The 18,758-nt window shown below is 46.9% G+C and overlaps 1 protein-coding gene across 4 annotated transcripts in view; it reads right to left on the bottom strand.

Annotated features, from left to right (window-relative positions):
* Window positions 1-664: 664 nt before the first annotated feature.
* The window catches only part of LOC110534118 (uncharacterized), a 31,743-nt gene continuing 13,649 nt past the window's right edge, over window positions 665-18,758 (bottom strand). For all 4 annotated transcript variants that reach the window (XM_036990524.2, XM_036990526.2, XM_036990525.2 and 1 more), the window contains 6 exons: window positions 18,113-18,263; window positions 17,833-17,950; window positions 16,655-16,693; window positions 16,515-16,556; window positions 13,823-14,501; window positions 665-2,052 (listed from right to left, as the gene is read on the bottom strand). In XM_036990524.2, coding sequence (XP_036846419.1) covers window positions 1,826-2,052; window positions 13,823-14,501; window positions 16,515-16,556; window positions 16,655-16,693; window positions 17,833-17,950; window positions 18,113-18,263 — 1,256 coding nt within the window. In that variant the 3' untranslated portion in view covers window positions 665-1,825. The remainder of the gene's footprint in view (window positions 2,053-13,822; window positions 14,502-16,514; window positions 16,557-16,654; window positions 16,694-17,832; window positions 17,951-18,112; window positions 18,264-18,758) is intronic.

Genomic DNA, 18,758 nt, shown 5'->3' on the forward strand with positions numbered 1-18,758 from the left:
TTTTTTTTTTAAACTCATGCACGAATGTGACTTTGTTGAATACAATGTTAAATAAATAGGATTGTGGTTTCGGGAAACTGACTTGAAAGTGATGATCAACAGGGTGCTAAATGGCTTCTGTCGTGTCATCTGAAATGTATCCATAGCCTGTCAGACTGTGTATTAGGAACTGCTTCACTCACTCAATTCAATGGGCTTTATTGGCATGGGAATCATATGTTTACATTGCCAAAGCAAGTGAAATGGATAAACAAAAAAAAAGTGAAATAACTCTCCGTCGTTCTCCGTCTCTCGCACACACTCCCTCTTTTCCACGCGGGCTGGCACTGCATCTCCTCAGAGGTATAATGCTTTGCTTTGACTGGCAAGCAGGGGGCAGCCAAGAGAGGTTAAATGAGGGAATTGATGTTTTATATTAACTACCCAAATAGGGATCTGGGAGGGGAATCCTATAGGGAGTCCCCCCCCCCCCCCACCACTTTCACTCTGAATTTCACTCATGGAATCTAAAAGGAACCAAAGTTTACCGGGTGTACATTTCTGTGCCGCAAAATAAATCCTGTATATAAAGTGGATAAAGAGAGAGAATCATGCAGAAGGCACGCGCACACACACACACACGCACACCCCGCCTTGCCTCTTGGAAAATTCACATCACTAGCGCTTGGAGGGGTCAAACGATTTTATTGTTCCACTGTGGTTGCGCCACACAGGCCTGACATCACACACATAGATCAACACACACCTTGTGTGGGACAACACACAATCGATACACACAGACACAGAGATCATCACTCTCGCTCTCCGAATTAACATAGTAAAAAAGTTTTTCAAAAAACAAAAAAACCAAAGTGCAACCAATCAAAAATGAGATTGAGAAAAATAACAGACGGGTTAACCACAGCTAACAAGTATTATTTGGCAGCGACCGTGTGGCTTGCCAGTGTTCGGTCCACTGGGACACAGAGCAGAGGCGTTTGGCACTGTCATTGGTCAATCTCAGGTAGATAGCGCAAGGTGCTTGTTCGGGCCAGGTGGCAGTCGGGGGAGATGTGACAGTATACAAGCCGACTGTGCTACTCCCGGTGAGGAGCGCCGTAGACGAAGGAGGAACCCCCTCCCCTCACTCATCCGGCTTCATCCGTCCAGCCATACTGTACTCTTACCCATCTCCTTGGTCATGACAGGCGGGTATGATCAATGTGGCTCTGTCATTTGTCAGCACACGGAACAGCTCTCAACCACGAAAGCAAATGTACTGCGTCATTCAAGTTGACATTTGCCGTGATTTGTTGCAATCGCAAGAACCGGTTTATGACCTTGATAACATTGCACAAAGCTTTGTGACCGTACTGTGCGCCAAATGTAACAATAGAGTGGTATTTGTACATGACAAGATTTTTTAAAATAAAATTTTAAAAAGTATATCGACAGGTGAAGAATACATGGTATGATACGGTCAATAATACATTGAATATTAAAAAAGGCAAAAGCAGGAAACAAAGGAAGACGCTGTTCTACAATCAACACTTTTGGTTCACCTTTCCCCACAGAGAGAATTTACAGTACTGTACAATTTAAAATACTAAATAAAACTAACTATTAAAACATGGCACAGGTAAAAATGGCAAAAGCTCTATTCTCATTGCTTTGCTTTTAGAGTAAGAGCAATGGAATCAAAAGGTTTGGCTGTGTTCCTGAGAGCCTTGGGGCCTGCCGCCTTGCGTCCTTGTCCCCAGTTGCTGAGACACCCAGGCTGGGTGCCCAGCAGTGTTCAGTGGGGCCTGGGTGGGGTGTGGTGGGGGACAGCGGGTGGCCCTGTGGATTACCTGAGTGAGGGGCTGGCAACCAGGTGCAGGTGGTTGGGTTTGGTGGGGATGGGGGGTTTGCTCCCGCGGGGAGGAGGGATCTGTGCAGGGGGCGTGGGGCTCTTCACACAGAAGTTCTTCATCAGCTGAGCCACCCGACCACTCCGTGAACAGGTGTCTCCGACCCCCTCTGACATCACATCCTCAGACATGGCCCTGCGATAGGCTGCCATCACGCGGATATCTGGGAGAGAGACAGAGGCAGACATTAGATGAATGGTTAGAGGTGCCTTGCATCAGCGAACGGAGTTGAAGCTCACATTGGTTACGATGTCTTGGTCGGTTGTCGCACGTCCCCGTAACTGGGAATGCTAATTAAAAATAATTTAAAAAAGAGGTCTGTGAGCCTACCGGCATCACGGAACATTCTCCCTGATCCTGATTTTTCTCCCTGATTTTTCCCCCCTTTCTCCTGCTCGCCCTAGCCTTCTTCCTCTACCCTCCCGGACTCTTCCGTCCTGGGCTGTAGTAGGCCAGACTGGAGGTCATCTTCATATGAAGAGGAGCAGGGACACAGCTGGGTGTAGTTGGTGTGCGTGTGAGACAGAGAGGCACGACGTTTGGGAGGGGGTATAATTGAGGGACGGGAGCGGAGGAGGGCCACGGGGACAGAGGCGGAGAGCAGACAGACGCTGTTCAGACACCAGAAGGCTTGAGGAGCCGAGTATTTTTAAGCGCGGTCCCCAGGGGGGGGGACACAGATGTGTGAGCACACACACACACACACACACTTAAAAAACACACATAACCTTGGATCTTAACTTATCATCTTAAAGTGGGATTAAAATTGATTTAATGGTCATTTTCTCTCAACGACCTACACAAAATACTCTGTAATAAGAAAGTGGAAGATTTTTTTTTATTCATGATTAATTAAACACTAATATAGTTTGATTAGATAAGTACCCCGAGTCGATACATGTCGGAAACACCTTTGGCAGTGATTACAGCTGTGAGTCTTCTTGGGTTAGTTTAAGAGCTTTGCACGCCAAGTTCTTTCAAGGTGTTGAGGATCATGGCAAGACAGCAATTTTCAAGTCCTGCCATAGATTTTCAAGGACAATTAAGTCAAAACGGTCACTTGGCCACTCAGGAACTTTCACTATCTTAAATGGTAAGCAAATTGGCCTTGTGTTGTAGGCTATTGTCCTGCTGAAAGGTGAATTAATCTCCCAGTGTCTGATGGAAAGCAGACTGAACCAGGTTTTCCGCTAGGATTATGCCTGTGCTTAGCTCCAACCCGTTTCTTTTTTATCCTGAAATACTCCCGTCTTTGCCGCAGTCAAGCATACTTATAACATGATGCAGCCACCACCATGCTTGAAAATAAGGAGGCATTCATTCAGTCATGTGTTGTTGTTGGATTTGCCCCAAACATAAGGCTTTGCACTTAGGCCAAAAAGTGTATTCTACTGTCTTTCTTTTTTACTGAATTACTTTAGTGCCTTTTTGCATACAGGATGCATGTTTGGAATATTTGTATTCTGTATATTTGTTATTATTCTTTTCACTCTGTCATTTAGGTAATTATTGTGGGTCACTACAATGTTGATGCATCTTCAGTTCTCTTATTACAGCCAACTAATGGCCTCATGGTGACATTCTTGAGCGGTTTCCTTCCTGTCCTGCAGCTCAGTTCAGAAGGACAACTTTATCTTTGTTGTGTCTGGGTGGTTTAACACAGTCGTGGCAAAAAGTTTTGAGAATGACACAAATATTAATTTTCACAAAGTCTGCTGCCTCAGTTTGTATGATGGCAATTTGCATGTACTCCAGAATGTTATGAAGAGTGATCAGATGAATTGCAATTAATTGCAAAGTCCCTCTTTGCCATGCAAATGAACTGAATCGCCCCCAAAACATTTCCACTGCATTTCAGCCCTGCCACAAAACGACCAGCTGACATCATGTCAGTGATTCTCTCGTTAACACAGGTGTGAGTGTTGACGAGGACAAGGCTGGAGATCACTCTGTCATGCTGATCGAGTTCAAATAACAGACTGGAAGCTTCAAAAAGGAGGAGGGTGGTGCTTGGAATCCTTGTTCTTCCCCTGTCAACCATGGTTACCTGCAAGGAGAAACATGCAGTCATCATTGCTTTGCACAAAAAGGGCTTCACAGGCAAGGATATTGCTGCCAGTAAGATTGCACCTAAATCAACCATTTATCGGATCATAAAGAACTTCAAGGAGAGTGGTTTAACTGTTGTGAAGAAGGCTTCAGGGCGCCCAAGAAAGTCCAGCAAGCGCCAGAACCGTCTCCTAAAGTTGATTCAGCTGCAGGATCGGGGCACCACCAGTAAAGAGCTTGCTCAGAAATGGCAGAAGGCAGGTGTGAGTGCATCTGCACGCACAGTGAGGTGAAGAATTTTGGAGGATGGCCTGGTGTCAAGAAGGGCAGCAAAGAAGTCACTTCTCTCCAGGAAAAACATCAGGGACAGACTGATATTCTGCAAAAGAATATGTAATATGCAAAAGAATATGCACAGTTCAGACAGGGATTGGAATGCTGAGGACTGGGGTAAAGTCATTTTCTCTGATGAATCCCCTTTCCGATTGTTTGGGGCATCCGGAAAAAAGTTTGTCCGGAGAAGACAATGGGAGAGCTACCATCCGTCCTGTGTCATGCCAACAGTAAAGCATCCTGAGGCCATTCATGTGTGGGGTTGTTTCTCATTCAAGGGAGTGGGCTCACTCACAATTTTGCATAAGAACACAGCCATGAATAAAGAATGGTACCAACACATCCTCCGAGAGCAACTTCTCCCAACCATCCAGGAACAGTTTGGTGATGAACAATGCCTTTTCCAGCATGATGGAGCGCCTTGCCATAAGGCAAAAGTGATAACTAAGTGGCTCGTGGAACAAAACATCGATATTTTGGGTCCATGGCCAGGAAACTCCCCAGACCTTAATCCCATTGAGAACTTGTGGTCAAATCCTCAAGAGGCGGGTGGACAAACAAAACCCAACAAATTCTGACAAACTCCAAGCATTGATTATGCAAGAATGAGCTGCCATCAGTCAGGATGTGGCCCAGAAGTTAATTGACAGCATGTCAGGGCGGATTGCAATGGTCTTGAAAAAGAAGGGTCAACACTGCAAATATTGACTCTTTGCATCAACTTCATGTAATTGTCAACAAAAGCCTTAGACACTTATGAAATGCTTGTAATTATACTTCAGTATTCCATAGTAACATCTGACAAAAATATCTAAAGACACTGAAGCAGCAAACTTTGTGGAAATGAATATCCGTGTCATTCTCAAAACCTTTGGCCACAACTGTACATCATCCACAGCATCGTTATTAACCATGCTAAAAGATATATTCAAAATCTGATTTGGTATTGCTACCAATAACAGCCCTTCTTTTACAAGGCTTTTAAAAAGCACCCTGGTCCTTCTAGTTAAATCTGTGCTTAAACGTCAATACTTGACTGAGGGACCTTACATATGTTGTATGTATGGGGGACAGAGGAAGAGGTAGTCAAAGAAATTATGTCAACCCCTATTATTTCACACACAGTGAGTTCATATAACTCATGTGATTTGATAAGTCAAATTTAACTCCTGAACTGATTTAGGCTTGCCTAAACAAAAGGGGTGAATACTTACTGTATGCAATGACCATATTTGACTTATTTCATTTTTTATTCATTTGGAAAACGTGTATCATTCTTCCCATTATGGAGTATTTTGTGTAGATCAGTGATAAAAATGCAAACCATTTCAATCCCACTTTGTAACGCAGCAAAATGTGAGAGAGAAAAAATCCAAGGGGAGTGAACACTTCTGATACCAACTATACTCACACACACACGCACAAATACACACACCCTCCTGCTCACAGACTCAGTCACGCATGCACCCATCTCTGACTAACCGCATCACATTCGATTCAGACACCGAGGTCCTGTGTTTAGTATAGAGGGTGTGCGTAGCGGGTGTGTGTGCAGCCCAGGAGAGGCAGTCAGTTCTGTGGCCAAAGAAGCTTTAAAGCAAACCCTTGATAGCGGTGAGGCATGAAAGAGACAGGCCCAAACTATCTTTAAAGGTTTTACTTTTCTTTTGTTGTTTTTCTCCCTCTCTCCCTCCCCCCTTTCCCTGTAGCTCGGCCCCCCTGCCTCCACCATCCTCTCCCTTTTTCCCCTCCCTGCCTCTGTCCCCCTCCCGCCACCTTCCTCTCCCCCCTCCCTTCCTCTGCCGCCTGACCCGCGGTTCCTGTGTTAATGTCCTCTCGCCCGCACTGCGTGGGCCTGCCTCTGATTGTCTCGCTGTGTTGTGTGGTCACCACGGAAACCCTGGATAGGCTCCAGCGATCGAGGTTGGACACGCATGCAGGCACGCATACACACAAGCACAGAGTCGCACAGAGTCACACAGGCACAAGCACGCGCGGTCGGAGGCTTTTCGGTGCTTGGGTTTCGGTGTTGGTTCTGATAGGAATGCTAAACACAAGGAGTATGTGTGTGCCTGCACGTGCATGCGTATGAGAACGCAAGCGTGCAACGTATTCCTAACCATTACACGTGGGTACGGTGAGGGAATAGTAAGAAGAATTGTTGCTTTTTCTTAAAATGTATATATATATTTTTTTATCCCTCTGAGAAAACATCCATGTGAGGAAGATGATACCTCTAGAAACTAGACGCCAACCTAACCTGTCTTGGCAAAGAACGGCCCAAACCCACGCAGAACGTTCCACCAGAAACCAAAAAGCCAAACATCAAGCCGATAGACTCGCAGCTCTGTCAACACAAATGGAGCGGGGGAGAAAAAAAGCAGTCTGCTCCGCGGGTTACCTAACTGTGCAGCCGTTTGTAGGAAACCTTGGCAACACCTGATCACAGTTACATGAATTTCCTTCTGCTCCAAGTCACTGGTCAATATGATACACTGGCTGTCTGTCTGTGTCTTCAGACGGACCTTTGAGGCGGCTCCCGCTCTTCACACCTCGGCCCAGTCCCAGTCCCAGCCCCAGTCCCAGCCCCAATCCCAGTCCCAGTCCCAGTCCATACATGCAGTGGGGGAGAGTGTCACCCACCAGCACCAAAATAAAAGCAAGTCTAGCTCTTTAAATTACCCCCTCCTCTCTGGCACAGAGGGAGGAGGGGGAGGAAGGGGGGGCAGAAGTGGGGCAGAGGGCAGAATTCCGGAGAGGCACGTCTGTGCAGTGAGCCAGGCCGCGGGAGGGTCAGGGTTGGGAGGGGGAGGAGGAGGGGGCGGGGGGCCGGCACGGCGCTGTGTGGAGGCTGGGGGCCCTGTCACTTATCAGCTCCGGCCGAGCGTCGCCCCGGGCCAGAGTCGGGAAGCAGCGCTGGAATGTGTGTCCTTCTCTCTGAAGGTGAGGAGAGGAAAGGCAAGCCGAGGGAGAGAGCGAGGCACACACACACACACACACACACACACAGAGCGAGCCAGCAGCTGCAGGAGACTGATACACTCGCATGCACACATACTCACACGCACACTATCACCTACTCTCTACCCCAACCCCACCACCCTTGGGGTGCACGCACACCAACATTCATGGACATAGGTCAATATACACATTAACACACTCATATCTTATATACTCACACAAACATATTAAACCCCCAAATAAAACCTGTCAGAGGTAGTCATAAACATGAACAAACTCCCTCAAACTGTGTGTAAACACCAATAGACTTTCCCATACATAAAATATGGGTACCTACAAAAACAACACGTTCACACTCAAGCATGGCGGTCTCTTAACACTGTTTTGGTTACTACATGATTCCATGTGTGTTATTTCATAGTTTCGATGTCTTCACTATTGGATATGTTTATTTTTGAACCATTCCATTGTAGATTTTGCTTTATGTTTTGGATCATTGTCTTGTTGGAAGACAAATCTCCGTCCCAGTCTCAGGTCTTTTGCAGACTCCATCAGGTTTTCTTCCAGAATGGTCCTGTATTTGGCTCCATCCATCTTCCCATCAATTTTAACCATCTTCCCTGTCCCTGCTGAAGAAAAGCAGGCCCAAACCATGATGCTGCCACCACCATGTTTGACAGTGGGGATGGTGTGTTCAGGGTGATGAGCTGTGTTGCTTTTATGCCAAACATTACGTCTTGCATTGTTGCCAAAAAGTTCAATTTTGGTTTCATCTGACCAGAGCACCTTCTTCCACATGTTTGGTGTGTCTCCCAGGTGGCTTGTGGCAAACTTTAAACAACACTTTTTATGGATATCTTTAAGAAATGGCTTTCTTCTTGCCACTCTTCCATAAAGGCCAGATTTGTGCAATATACGACTGATTGTTGTCCTATGGACAGAGTCTCCCACCTCAGCTGTAGATCTCTGCAGTTCATCCAGAGTGATCATGGGCCTCTTGGCTGCATCTCTGATCAGTCTTCTCCTTGTATGAGCTGAAAGTTTAGAGGGACGGCCAGGTCTTGGTAGATTTGCAGTGGTCTGATACTCCTTCCATTTCAATATTATCGCTTGCACAGTGCTCCTTGGGATGTTTAAAGCTTGGGAAATCTTTTTGTATCCAAATCCGGCTTTAAACTTCTTCACAACAGTATCTCGGACCTGCCTGGTGTGTTCCTTGTTCTTCATGATGCTCTCTGCGCTTTTAACGGACCTCTGAGACTATCACAGTGCAGGTGCATTTATACGGAGACTTGATTACACACGGGTGGATTATATTTATCATCATTAGTAATTTAGGTCAACATTGGATCATTCAGAGATCCTCACTGAACTTCTGGAGAGAGTTTGCTGCACTGAAAGTAAAGGGGCTGAATAATTTTGCACGCCCAATTTTTCAGTTTTTGATTTGTTAAAAAAGTTTGAAATATCCAATAAATGTCGTTACACTTCATGATTGTGTCCCACTTGTTGTTGATTCTTCACAAAAAAATACAGTTTTATATCTTTATGTTTGAAGCCTGAAATGTGGCAAAAGGTCGCAAAGTTCAAGGGGGCCGAATACTTTTGCAAGGCACTATATATATATATATATGACAACAAATGTGCTTTTCTTTCAAAAACAAGGGCATTTCTAAGGGACCCCAAACTTTTGAACGGTACCCATACACACACTAAAAAGATGGCGCCGATCGAGATGGCAGCTTCGCTTCTAGTCCTTAGGAAACTGTGCAGTATTTTGTTTTTTAAAATATTATTTCTTACATTGTTAGCCCAGAAAGCCTTAAGTGTTATTACATACAGCCGGGAAGAACTATTGGATATCAGAGAGACGTCAACTTACCAGCACAACCAGCACTACGACCAGGAATACGACTTTCCCAAAGCGGATCCTTTGTCTGCACCTCCCAGGGCATTTGAACTGATTCCAGAGGCTGACCCAAAACAACACCGTCGGAGGAGAGGGTGCTGGAGCGGTCTTCTAGTGAGGCTTCGGATGCGTGCACAACACCCGCCGCTTCCAAGTATATTACCTCGCTAATGTCCGGTCCCTAGTTAACAAAGTCAACGAAATTAAGGTAAGATTTGCTTTCCAAAGAGATATCCGGGATTGTAGCATACTCTGTTTCACAGAGACATAGCTAGCTGGACACATCCCGTCGGAGTCCGTACAGCCAACGGGATTCAGTACATCGCACTGACAGGAACAAACATCTCTTTGGTAAGAAGAAGGGCAGGGGTGTACGTTTCAAGATTAACGACCCATTGTGTAATTGTAACAACATACAAGAACTCAAATTGTTTTATTCACCTGACCTAGAATTCCTCACAATCAAATGCCGACCGTATTATCTCCCAGGAGAACTCTCCTTGGTTATCGTCGCAGCCGTGTATATCCCCCCGCAAGTGGCTACCAAGACAGCCATCAAGGAACTTCACTGGACTTTACATAAATCGGAAACCATATATCCTGAGGCAGCATTTATTGTAGCTGGGGATTGTAACAAAGCTAATCTGAGAACAAGGCTAGCTAAATTCTATCAGCATATCGATTGCAGTACACGAGCGAGTAATGCTCGACCATTGCTACTCTAACTTCCGGAATGCATACAAGGCCCTCCCCCGCCCTCCTTTTGGCAAATCTGACCATGGCTCCATTTTGTTGCTCCCCTCCTATAGGCAGGAACTAAAACAGGAAGCGCCCGTTCTTAGGTCTATCCAACTCTGGTCTGACCAATCGGATTCCACGCTTCAAGATTGCTTCGATCACGTGGTCTGGGATAGCTTCAGACAATAACATTGACGTATACGCTGACTCAGTGAGCGAGTTTATAAGGAAGTGTATAGGAGATGTTGTACCAACTGTGACTATTAAAACCTTCCCTAACCAGAAACCATGGATTGATGGCAGCATTCAAGCAAAACTGAAAGCATGTACCATCGCATTTAATCCACGGCAAGGCGACTGGAAACATGGCCGAATACAAACAGTGTAGTTATTTAGTCCGTTAGGCAATCAAACAAGCATGCTTTGAGGACAATACAGTGCCACCAACACAGTCCGCTACCAAAGACTGTGGGCTCTCCTTCTCCGTGGCCGACGTGAGTAAAACATTTAAACGTGTTAACCCTCGCAAGGCTGCCGGCCCAGACGGCATCCCTAGCTGTGTCCTCGGAGCATGCGCAGACGGGCTGGTTGCTGTGTTTTACGGACATAATCAATCCCTTTACCAGTCTGCTGTCCCCACATGCTTCAAGATGGCCACCATTGTTCCTGTTCCCAAGAAAGCTAAGGTAACTGAACTAAATGACTATCACCCTGTAGCACTCACTTCTGTCATCATGAAGTGCTTTGAGAGACAAGTCAAGGATCATATCACCTCCACCCTACCTGACACCCAAGACCCACTGCAATTTGCTTACAGCCCCAATAGGTCCACAGACGACGCAATGACCATCACACTGCACACTGCCCTATAATTTCAGCATTAAACACCCTTGTACCCTCCAAACTCGTCATTAAGCTTGAGCCCCCGCCCTGTGTAACTGGGTCCTGGACTTCCTGACGGGCCGCCCCCAGGTTGTGAAGGTAGGAAAACACATTTCCACCCCGCTGATCCTCAACACTGGGGCCCCACAGGGGTGCGTTCTCAGCCCTCACCTGTACTCCCTGTTCACCCACGATTGCGTGGCCATGCACGCCTCCAACTCAATCATCAAGTTTGCAGATGACACTACAGTGGTAGGCTTGATTACCAACAACGACGAGACAGCCTACAGGGAATAGGTGAGGGCCTTCGGAGTGTGGTGTCAGGAAAATAACCTCTCACTCTCAATGTCAGCAAAACAAAAGAGATGATCGGGCGCACCCCCCTATCCACATCGACGGGACAGCAGTGGAGAAGGTGGAAAGTTTTAAGTTCCTCAGTGTATATTTCACCGACAAACTGAAGTCGTCCACGCGCACAGACAGTGTGGTGAAAAAGGAGCAACAGCACCTCTTCAACACTGAAAACCCTCACTAACTTTTACAGGTGCACAATTGAGAGCATCCTGTGGGGCTGTATCACTGTCTGGTACGGCAACTGCACCGTCCTCGACCGCAGGGCTCCCCAAAGGGTGGTGGGTTCTGCACAGCGCATCACCGGGGGCAAACTACTTGCCCTCCAGGACACCTACAACACTCAAAGTCGGGGCGGCAGGGTAGCCTAGTGGTTAGAGCATTGGGCTAGTAACCGGAAGGTTGCAAGTTCAAATCCCCGAGCTGACAAGGTACAAATCTGTCGTTCTGCCCCTGAACAGGCAGTTAACCCACTGTTCCTAGGCCGTCATTGAAAATAAGAATTTGTTCTTAACTGACTTGCCTGGTTAAAAAAAAAAAAAAGTCACAGGAAGGCAAAAAAGATCGTCAAGGACAATAACTACCCAAGCCACTGCCTGTTCACCCCGCTATCATCCAGAAGGCGAGGTCAGTACAACAGGTGCATCAAAGCTGGGACAGAGAGACTGAAAAAACGCTTCTATCTCAAGGCCATCAGATTGTTAAACAGCCATCACTAGCACAGAGAGGCGGCTGCCTACCTACAGACTTGATATCATTGGCCACTTTAATAAATGGAACACTAGTCACTTTAATAATGTTTACATATCTCACATGTATAAACTGTATACTGTTTCCTTCACGATCTATTGCATCTTAGCCGCTCTGTCACTGCTCATCCATATATTTTATATATTCTCATCCCATTCCTTCACTAGATTGTGTGTATTAGGTTTTTGTCGGGGAATTGTTAGATATAACCTGTTCGATACTGCTACACTGTCGGATCGAGAAGCATAAGCATTTCGTTACACTCCCAATAACATCTGCTATCCATGTGACCAATAAAATGTGATTTGACCCCCACACACACACACACACACACACACACACACACACACACACACACACACACAGACAGAGATAGATAGATCGGACATGTATACAAAAAATATGTATAGATTTTTTTTAAACATCTGAAAATAAGTAACCCATTCAAATGACATACGACTTCGCCATCTTCACTTGAAATGTCTCAATATTGTGAAGAAACATGCAACCCATGAATATGTTCTGGTTGAATTACAGGTTCCACAGCCAGGACAAAGAAACACAGTTCTTCACCTCATTGTAAGGTTAGCACACATCCAGCAGGGGGAGACGGTAGACGGCAGACAGTTTTGTTCCGGCTGACTCTGTTAGAGGACTGGCTGCAGTGTGATCAGTGGTCCACTGGGTGGTGCTGGTCTAGCTCCCTCTCAGCCGGTGTCTGGTTTGTGAACTGGGTCACTTGTCTGTCGAGCTGGGATGTGGGCCGCTGATCAAAACCAACAGCCTATCCTGATCACCCAGAGGAACGCTGTCCAAACATTGCTAATTAGGCTGATAGTAAACTCACTCCTAATATTACACAGTCAGGGAAAGCTAGACAAGCTAAGATACTGAGGAATTCTACGGAATAGGGGAGACCAAAAAAAATACAAAATAAAAATTGCAACAAGACACAGAGACGCTGCCATAAAGCAATCAACTACAAGGGCAAAGCCAATAACTCACTATATGTGAGGCTCAGAGATACAAGAGACATCCATCTTCATACACTGATAAAAGTAATGTTCGTTAAGAGGGACTGTGGAAAACATTAGACAAACACACATAGTAAGAGAGCGAGTAGCCAATAGAGAGGCAGAGGAGGTGTGGGACCATGACACTGCTACCCCCCCCCCCCCCCCCCTCCCAAAAGGCGGAGGCACTGGCCTGCTTTTAGTCTGCCAGTTTATACAGATTCCAGTGGGCTGAGGCAGCATTTGGCTAGGACGCTGGGCAAATAAATCCCCATCATCAAGCCTAACCAACACTGTAGGGGCCTACTGCAGAACCATGGTGTAACTGCCCATTATGAACACACACCAGGTAAAAGGGTTTCGATGTCAGACCATATTTGTCACATACACATAGGCAATTCTCTTCCCTGCCACGTGGGTGCTGTCTTTTTTTTGGAGGGTGGGAGGGGAGGGGGATACAACTTCATTACCAAAAGAGTTCAATAAAAATGTGTCCTGGTGTCTACATGCTTCCAGGCCCGAATCTGTTACTCCCACCATTCACAACAATCTCAATACATTCAACTTTGACCCTAGCTCAGTGTTAGAATGCTGTATCTGTGCCATTGGTGCTGTATAAAATGTTCTTCTTCTTCGGTGTTTGAAAAATGTATAAAGCTAATATTGGTAATTTACCGCCACCTGCACTGCTGGAGTCCTGAACCAAAATATTGTGTGTCATTCATTTATTGTGGCCACTATAATATAGCTTAAAGCCATTTACAAACCGTATAACCCAATTTGAAGAAGACAATGCTCTGGTCAATGGCTGATTGCTCTCAACCCATAGAAATCCCCACCCATTTGACTACTTTAAAATGGTAGAATCCCTTAATGGCAATGTCCATGCTAAAACTATACATCTCTATGGAGGGAACCCAATCTCTCATGCTGCTCTACTCTCTTACCTCGGCTGATGGGGGTCTCCTGGGGGTGGGGCTCAGCCGGCTCCTCGGGGTGGAGTCTGGTTGTGACGGACAGCGGGACGACGGTCGTCTTCTCCGGACCGTGTGGTTTGGTGGTGCTCTTCTCTAGAGCGTCTCTTATGGCCGTGCTGCTAGCCACAGGGGACGGAGCGATGGTCCTGTGGAAAGGGGACGGTGAATAGATGCTAGGGACAGGGGACGGAGTGGAGCTTGGGACAGGGGACGGTGAGACACTGGGGACAGGGGACGGAGTGGAGCTGGGGACAGGGGACGGTGTCACACTGGGAACAGGGGACGTTTTGACAGAGCTAGGGACTTGAGAGGGCGTGATGGTCTTCTCTGAAGCGCGCGCTTTGGCAGTGCTCTTCTCTAGAGCGTCTCGGATGGCATTTCTGCGGGGGACAGGAGACGGTGTGACAATGCCGGGGACCGGAGACACTGTTACGGTGCTGGGGAGAGGGGACGGTGTGACGGTAGGGACAGGGGATGGTGTGGAGCTGAGGACAGGGGATGGTGTGATGGTGAAGTTCTTGGGGACAGGGGACAGCGCGGTATCTAGCCTCGGGTTGGCAGTGCCAGCTCTTGAGTGAGGTCTGCAGGAAGAGAGGACTGGCTTCTCCTCTGGAGCATCGACCTCTAAATCCTGCTTCAACTCAGCTTGCTGGGGAAACAGGAAAGAACAGTCAGTGTCCGATTCATTCATACCATTTTATTTGCATATTCGGCAACCGTTCTACCTGAATCCAATGCCTTCAGGTTACTGAGAGGTTTGATGGCATGCTTCCATACACAGTAAGTATCCCCCAAAATAAAATGAAACATGGGGTGCAGACACCATGAGCTAAGCAGGCCTGGGCAACGACAGTCCTCGAGGTCCTGATTGGTGTCACAGTTTTGCCCCAGTCCCGGCTAACACACCTGACTCTAATAAATCAAATAATCATGATCTTCAGTTTAGAATGCAATTAGTTTAAAAATCAGGTGTGTTTGCTAGGGATGGAGAAGAAGTGTGACACCAAATCAGTCCCCCCCCCCCACAAACAACTATCAGCTCCAAATACCATTGCCGGAGATCATAGCCATTTGGATGGTAGTACAGTTCCATTTAACAACCTTAATTCTACATAACAACTAAATCTATGTTTTAACTCTCATACCTCTCATATTTAACAATAGGGTGGGGCTGTGCATTAGGACTTTGACATGGGTTGGCAGACACGTGCAGCGGTGTGTTTGGGAGGAGTCTTGTGTAAGGATGCATGAACGGAGTGATAGAGTTTTCTCCTGCGGTTCGGCTTGGCTGCGTGCAGTAGGAGACGAGATGGAAAGAGATCTCCCCTGCGCAAACCTCAGGAGACAATCCCATCCATCTGTGACTGAAACCCTCCCCTGTCTCTGGCGTTTTAATACCCTGATCAACCATCTGCTGCAGAGGAGACCAGAAACCAAGCTCCAGCGATTTTCGCTCCTCGTACACACACACATTTATTTTACCTTTATTTAACTAGGCAAGTAATTTAAGAACAAATTCTGATTTACAACGACGGCCGACACCGGCCAAACCCGGACGGCGCTGGGCCAATTGTGCGCCGCCCTATGGGACTCCCAATCACGGCCGGTTGTGATACAGCCTGCATGTGCGCACACACACGCACACACAAACAAAAAGAACACAAAACGAAACAATCACTCAGAAACACCCTTCATTCCACCCCACCCCAACCCAGTCCCATTGCAGCATGTGGTAGAGAGCAATGACATACATCCTGGAGGGCTGCTACAGTTCAGCTGCTCCCCCAGAGAGACAGAGAGAGACGTATGAGGGGTGAGGCGGCCAGACCAGGAGCAGCTGGAACAGAGAGAGAGACAGAGAGAGCTGGGAGAAAGAGGATCTGGAGAGAGGCTGAGAGTGAAGGGACAGCTGGCCTAACCTCCACACCCTGGAACGAGGGAAAGAGTGAGTGAGTGAGTGAGTGAGTGAGTGAGTGAGTGAGTGAGTGAGTGAGAGTGAGAGTGAGAGAGAAGGGGTGTGGGTGTCCAGAAGAGTCAGACGTGTTCAAGCCATATTTAAGGAGAGCCGAAGGGTGGATTAGTGAAATGCAAACCACACTTAGCCAGGATATTTGAGCAAGTGTTTTGAAATTCGAACCATCCATGTCTGTGTCATGGCTATTCGTGCTGAAACCTGCCACTACTAGCACCGCTGAGACAATGACACATGTGTTCTCAACCCCATACCCAGCCAGGAATACTAGGAGATTAAGGCCGTGCTTTCCCCTCTTTGTTTACATGACACTGATGACATCATCATCGTCGCTGTTCAGGGAAGTGACGATCAAATGGCTCGCCCTCCACAACCCAGGGAATAACCCAACCTCTTACTCTACAACCGTGCACAGCGTTATACACACCTAAACTCTGTGGTAAATGAACGTAGCATTTAAAAAATTACTACCAACAGAACAGGTGTATTAATAGTAGTCGTTTGATTCAAAAATAATATTAATACGGCGTCAAACTACTGAATCAAACTACTATTAACACACTGGTTTATCTTTAACGTCGCTGCATACCTACCTTTATCAAAGCATAAACAAAATGTCCTCAATGTGCATAATGGACCAACTCTGATTTACGGAAGCCAAACTCACAAACGTGTTTATGTGATGCTTACTTTGTCCAGTGCTGCAGGGGGCTGCTGCTCACCCACTGACACCTGTGGGTTGAACACACAAACACAGGCCTTACTACTGGGCAGCTCATAGCTTCTGAGCTGACGAACAAAGCAGTGATATGTGCAGTACATAACAATACCTGTAGAGGGGGCAATGTCCTCACTTCCTCAGTGTTCTCCTGTTGAAAAAGCAGGAAACAGGTCAGTTGGTATGACCGATTTAAAACGCACTTGACTTTCTCGGACGGGGACCTGCTATGGGCGTGCAACAGATGTATATAGTGTAAGCACACTGTAGGCCTGCACAAGGCCTATACATTTAGATTCATTTCTTTGTGCTTATCCGGGACCATTCTCCAAACATTTCCAACGTTCTGTTTGCGGTACCAGCCCGTGGGTGCCTGGGATGGGCACTGGTATGCTCTACAGCCAAGATGGAGTGTCCGCCCGGGCCTGCGCTCGCTATGTGCAAACAGGTTGCCATGACAACGCTGAAAATCTTCTCCCTCTTTTTAAGATGGCGTGAAAACGGAGGTAACCTCCCCTACCACACATACACACACACAATATACATGTGACACAGGCACGCTTCTCAATTTCATGGTTCGGTTCAAATATCTAGGATCAAACCAAATATGCAGGGTTTACTATAACACATAATAACCCCCCCCCCCCCCCCCCCAATCACTTCCCTCCTACACAATTAAAATACTTAATTTACATATAGATTTACACAAACACACAGGGGTGGCACATGCACACACTAGGGACAGCACAGGAGGTTGGTGGCACCTGAATTGGGGAGGACGGGCTCGTGGTAATGGCTGGAGCGCAATAGTATTAAATACATCAAACACATGGTTTCCAGGTGTGTGATGCCATTCCATTTGCCCCGTTCCAGCCGTTATTATGAGCCGTCCTCCCCTCACCAGCCTCCACTAACTCCCAGCCAGCGGGAAACACAAATGCAATAGGGAGGAGAGGGTTGACAGGAACTGTACAAAACAAAGTGGAAGACAAGATGTAGGGAGGGAAGGGAGGGAAGAGAGGGATGGATAGGATGTGGTTGAGCTGGAAAGAGAAGAGCAAGGGAGAGAGGAGTTCTGCGGAGTGTTGGAGGTAACAATGGGGAGTAGAAGAGGGAGGGATGGAGTAAGGGAACAGTCAGGAGAGGGAGAGATAGAAGGGGTGATTTATTTGGCTGCTGAGCAATGACTCTCCCTCGTCTCACTGGCCCTCAGCTGTGTCCGAGATTAATGACAGCAACAGGAAGGTCTCTCTCACACACACACGCACACACACACACACACACACTCACCTTTAAATTGAGCTGTATCCCTGGCTGTGTTTTGGGAAGCAGGCTCTCTCTCCCAGTTCTGACAGATTCTGAGACGGGTCTGTTTACCAGGTTGCTCTTCGGGGGGGTTGTCTGGTGGCTACAGACGGACCAGACAGGATAATCAAAACAGGGATGATAGAAAATGGCAAACCCCCAAAACCAACCTCCTACTCAATTTGATATGCACTATTACAACTCCACAGAACTGCAGGTAAAAAAAATGTTTTTAACACTGCTGGTATTGCTGACGTGTCCGTACCGTGTGCTATTGTGCAGGCTTGGTGGTGCTTTCCTCTCCACGGGCCCAGAACAGATGAGTTTAGAGGTCTTCAGCTCGTCCACCTCTCCAATCACCATGACCGCCACATCACCGTCCCTGCCCAGCAACCAGCTCACATTCTTACGGTTGGCTACAGGGGACACAAAACACACTGAGGATGAGGAAAACCAAGATTTGTCATATTTATGTTTCTGTGGTAAATAGACATGGATGGGTTCCATATATGGACAGCAGTAGAGCAGATTGTGGGGGGGGGGGGGGGGGACCAGAGAAAAGCCACCAAATCATTGAATACTACGATGTGGTTACATTGGGTTAAGGCTGAGAAATGTTTCTTCGTGGAAAGAAAGCAGCACACACACACACACACACACACACACACACACACACACACACACACACAAAACACACACGATCAGTAGAGGCAGCTATCCAGCCTACTTGCCTTGTAAATATCCTTTGCTATTCTGATGTTGTTTTCTGTATGTATTGTGATTGCAACAAAACGAGAAAAAAAAAACTTGAATGTCCTCAATGAGCCTTTCGTAATCGTGAGGGTTTTGGTTGAAAAGAAGGGGAGGCACCCCTCCAGAGCAGATTACCAGTGAACTGGTTCTGCCAGCCT

This window comes from Oncorhynchus mykiss, chromosome 10 (assembly GCF_057628025.1).
Source record: "Oncorhynchus mykiss isolate SJ-2025 chromosome 10, ASM5762802v1, whole genome shotgun sequence".
Classification (NCBI taxonomy): Eukaryota; Metazoa; Chordata; class Actinopteri; order Salmoniformes; family Salmonidae; genus Oncorhynchus; species Oncorhynchus mykiss.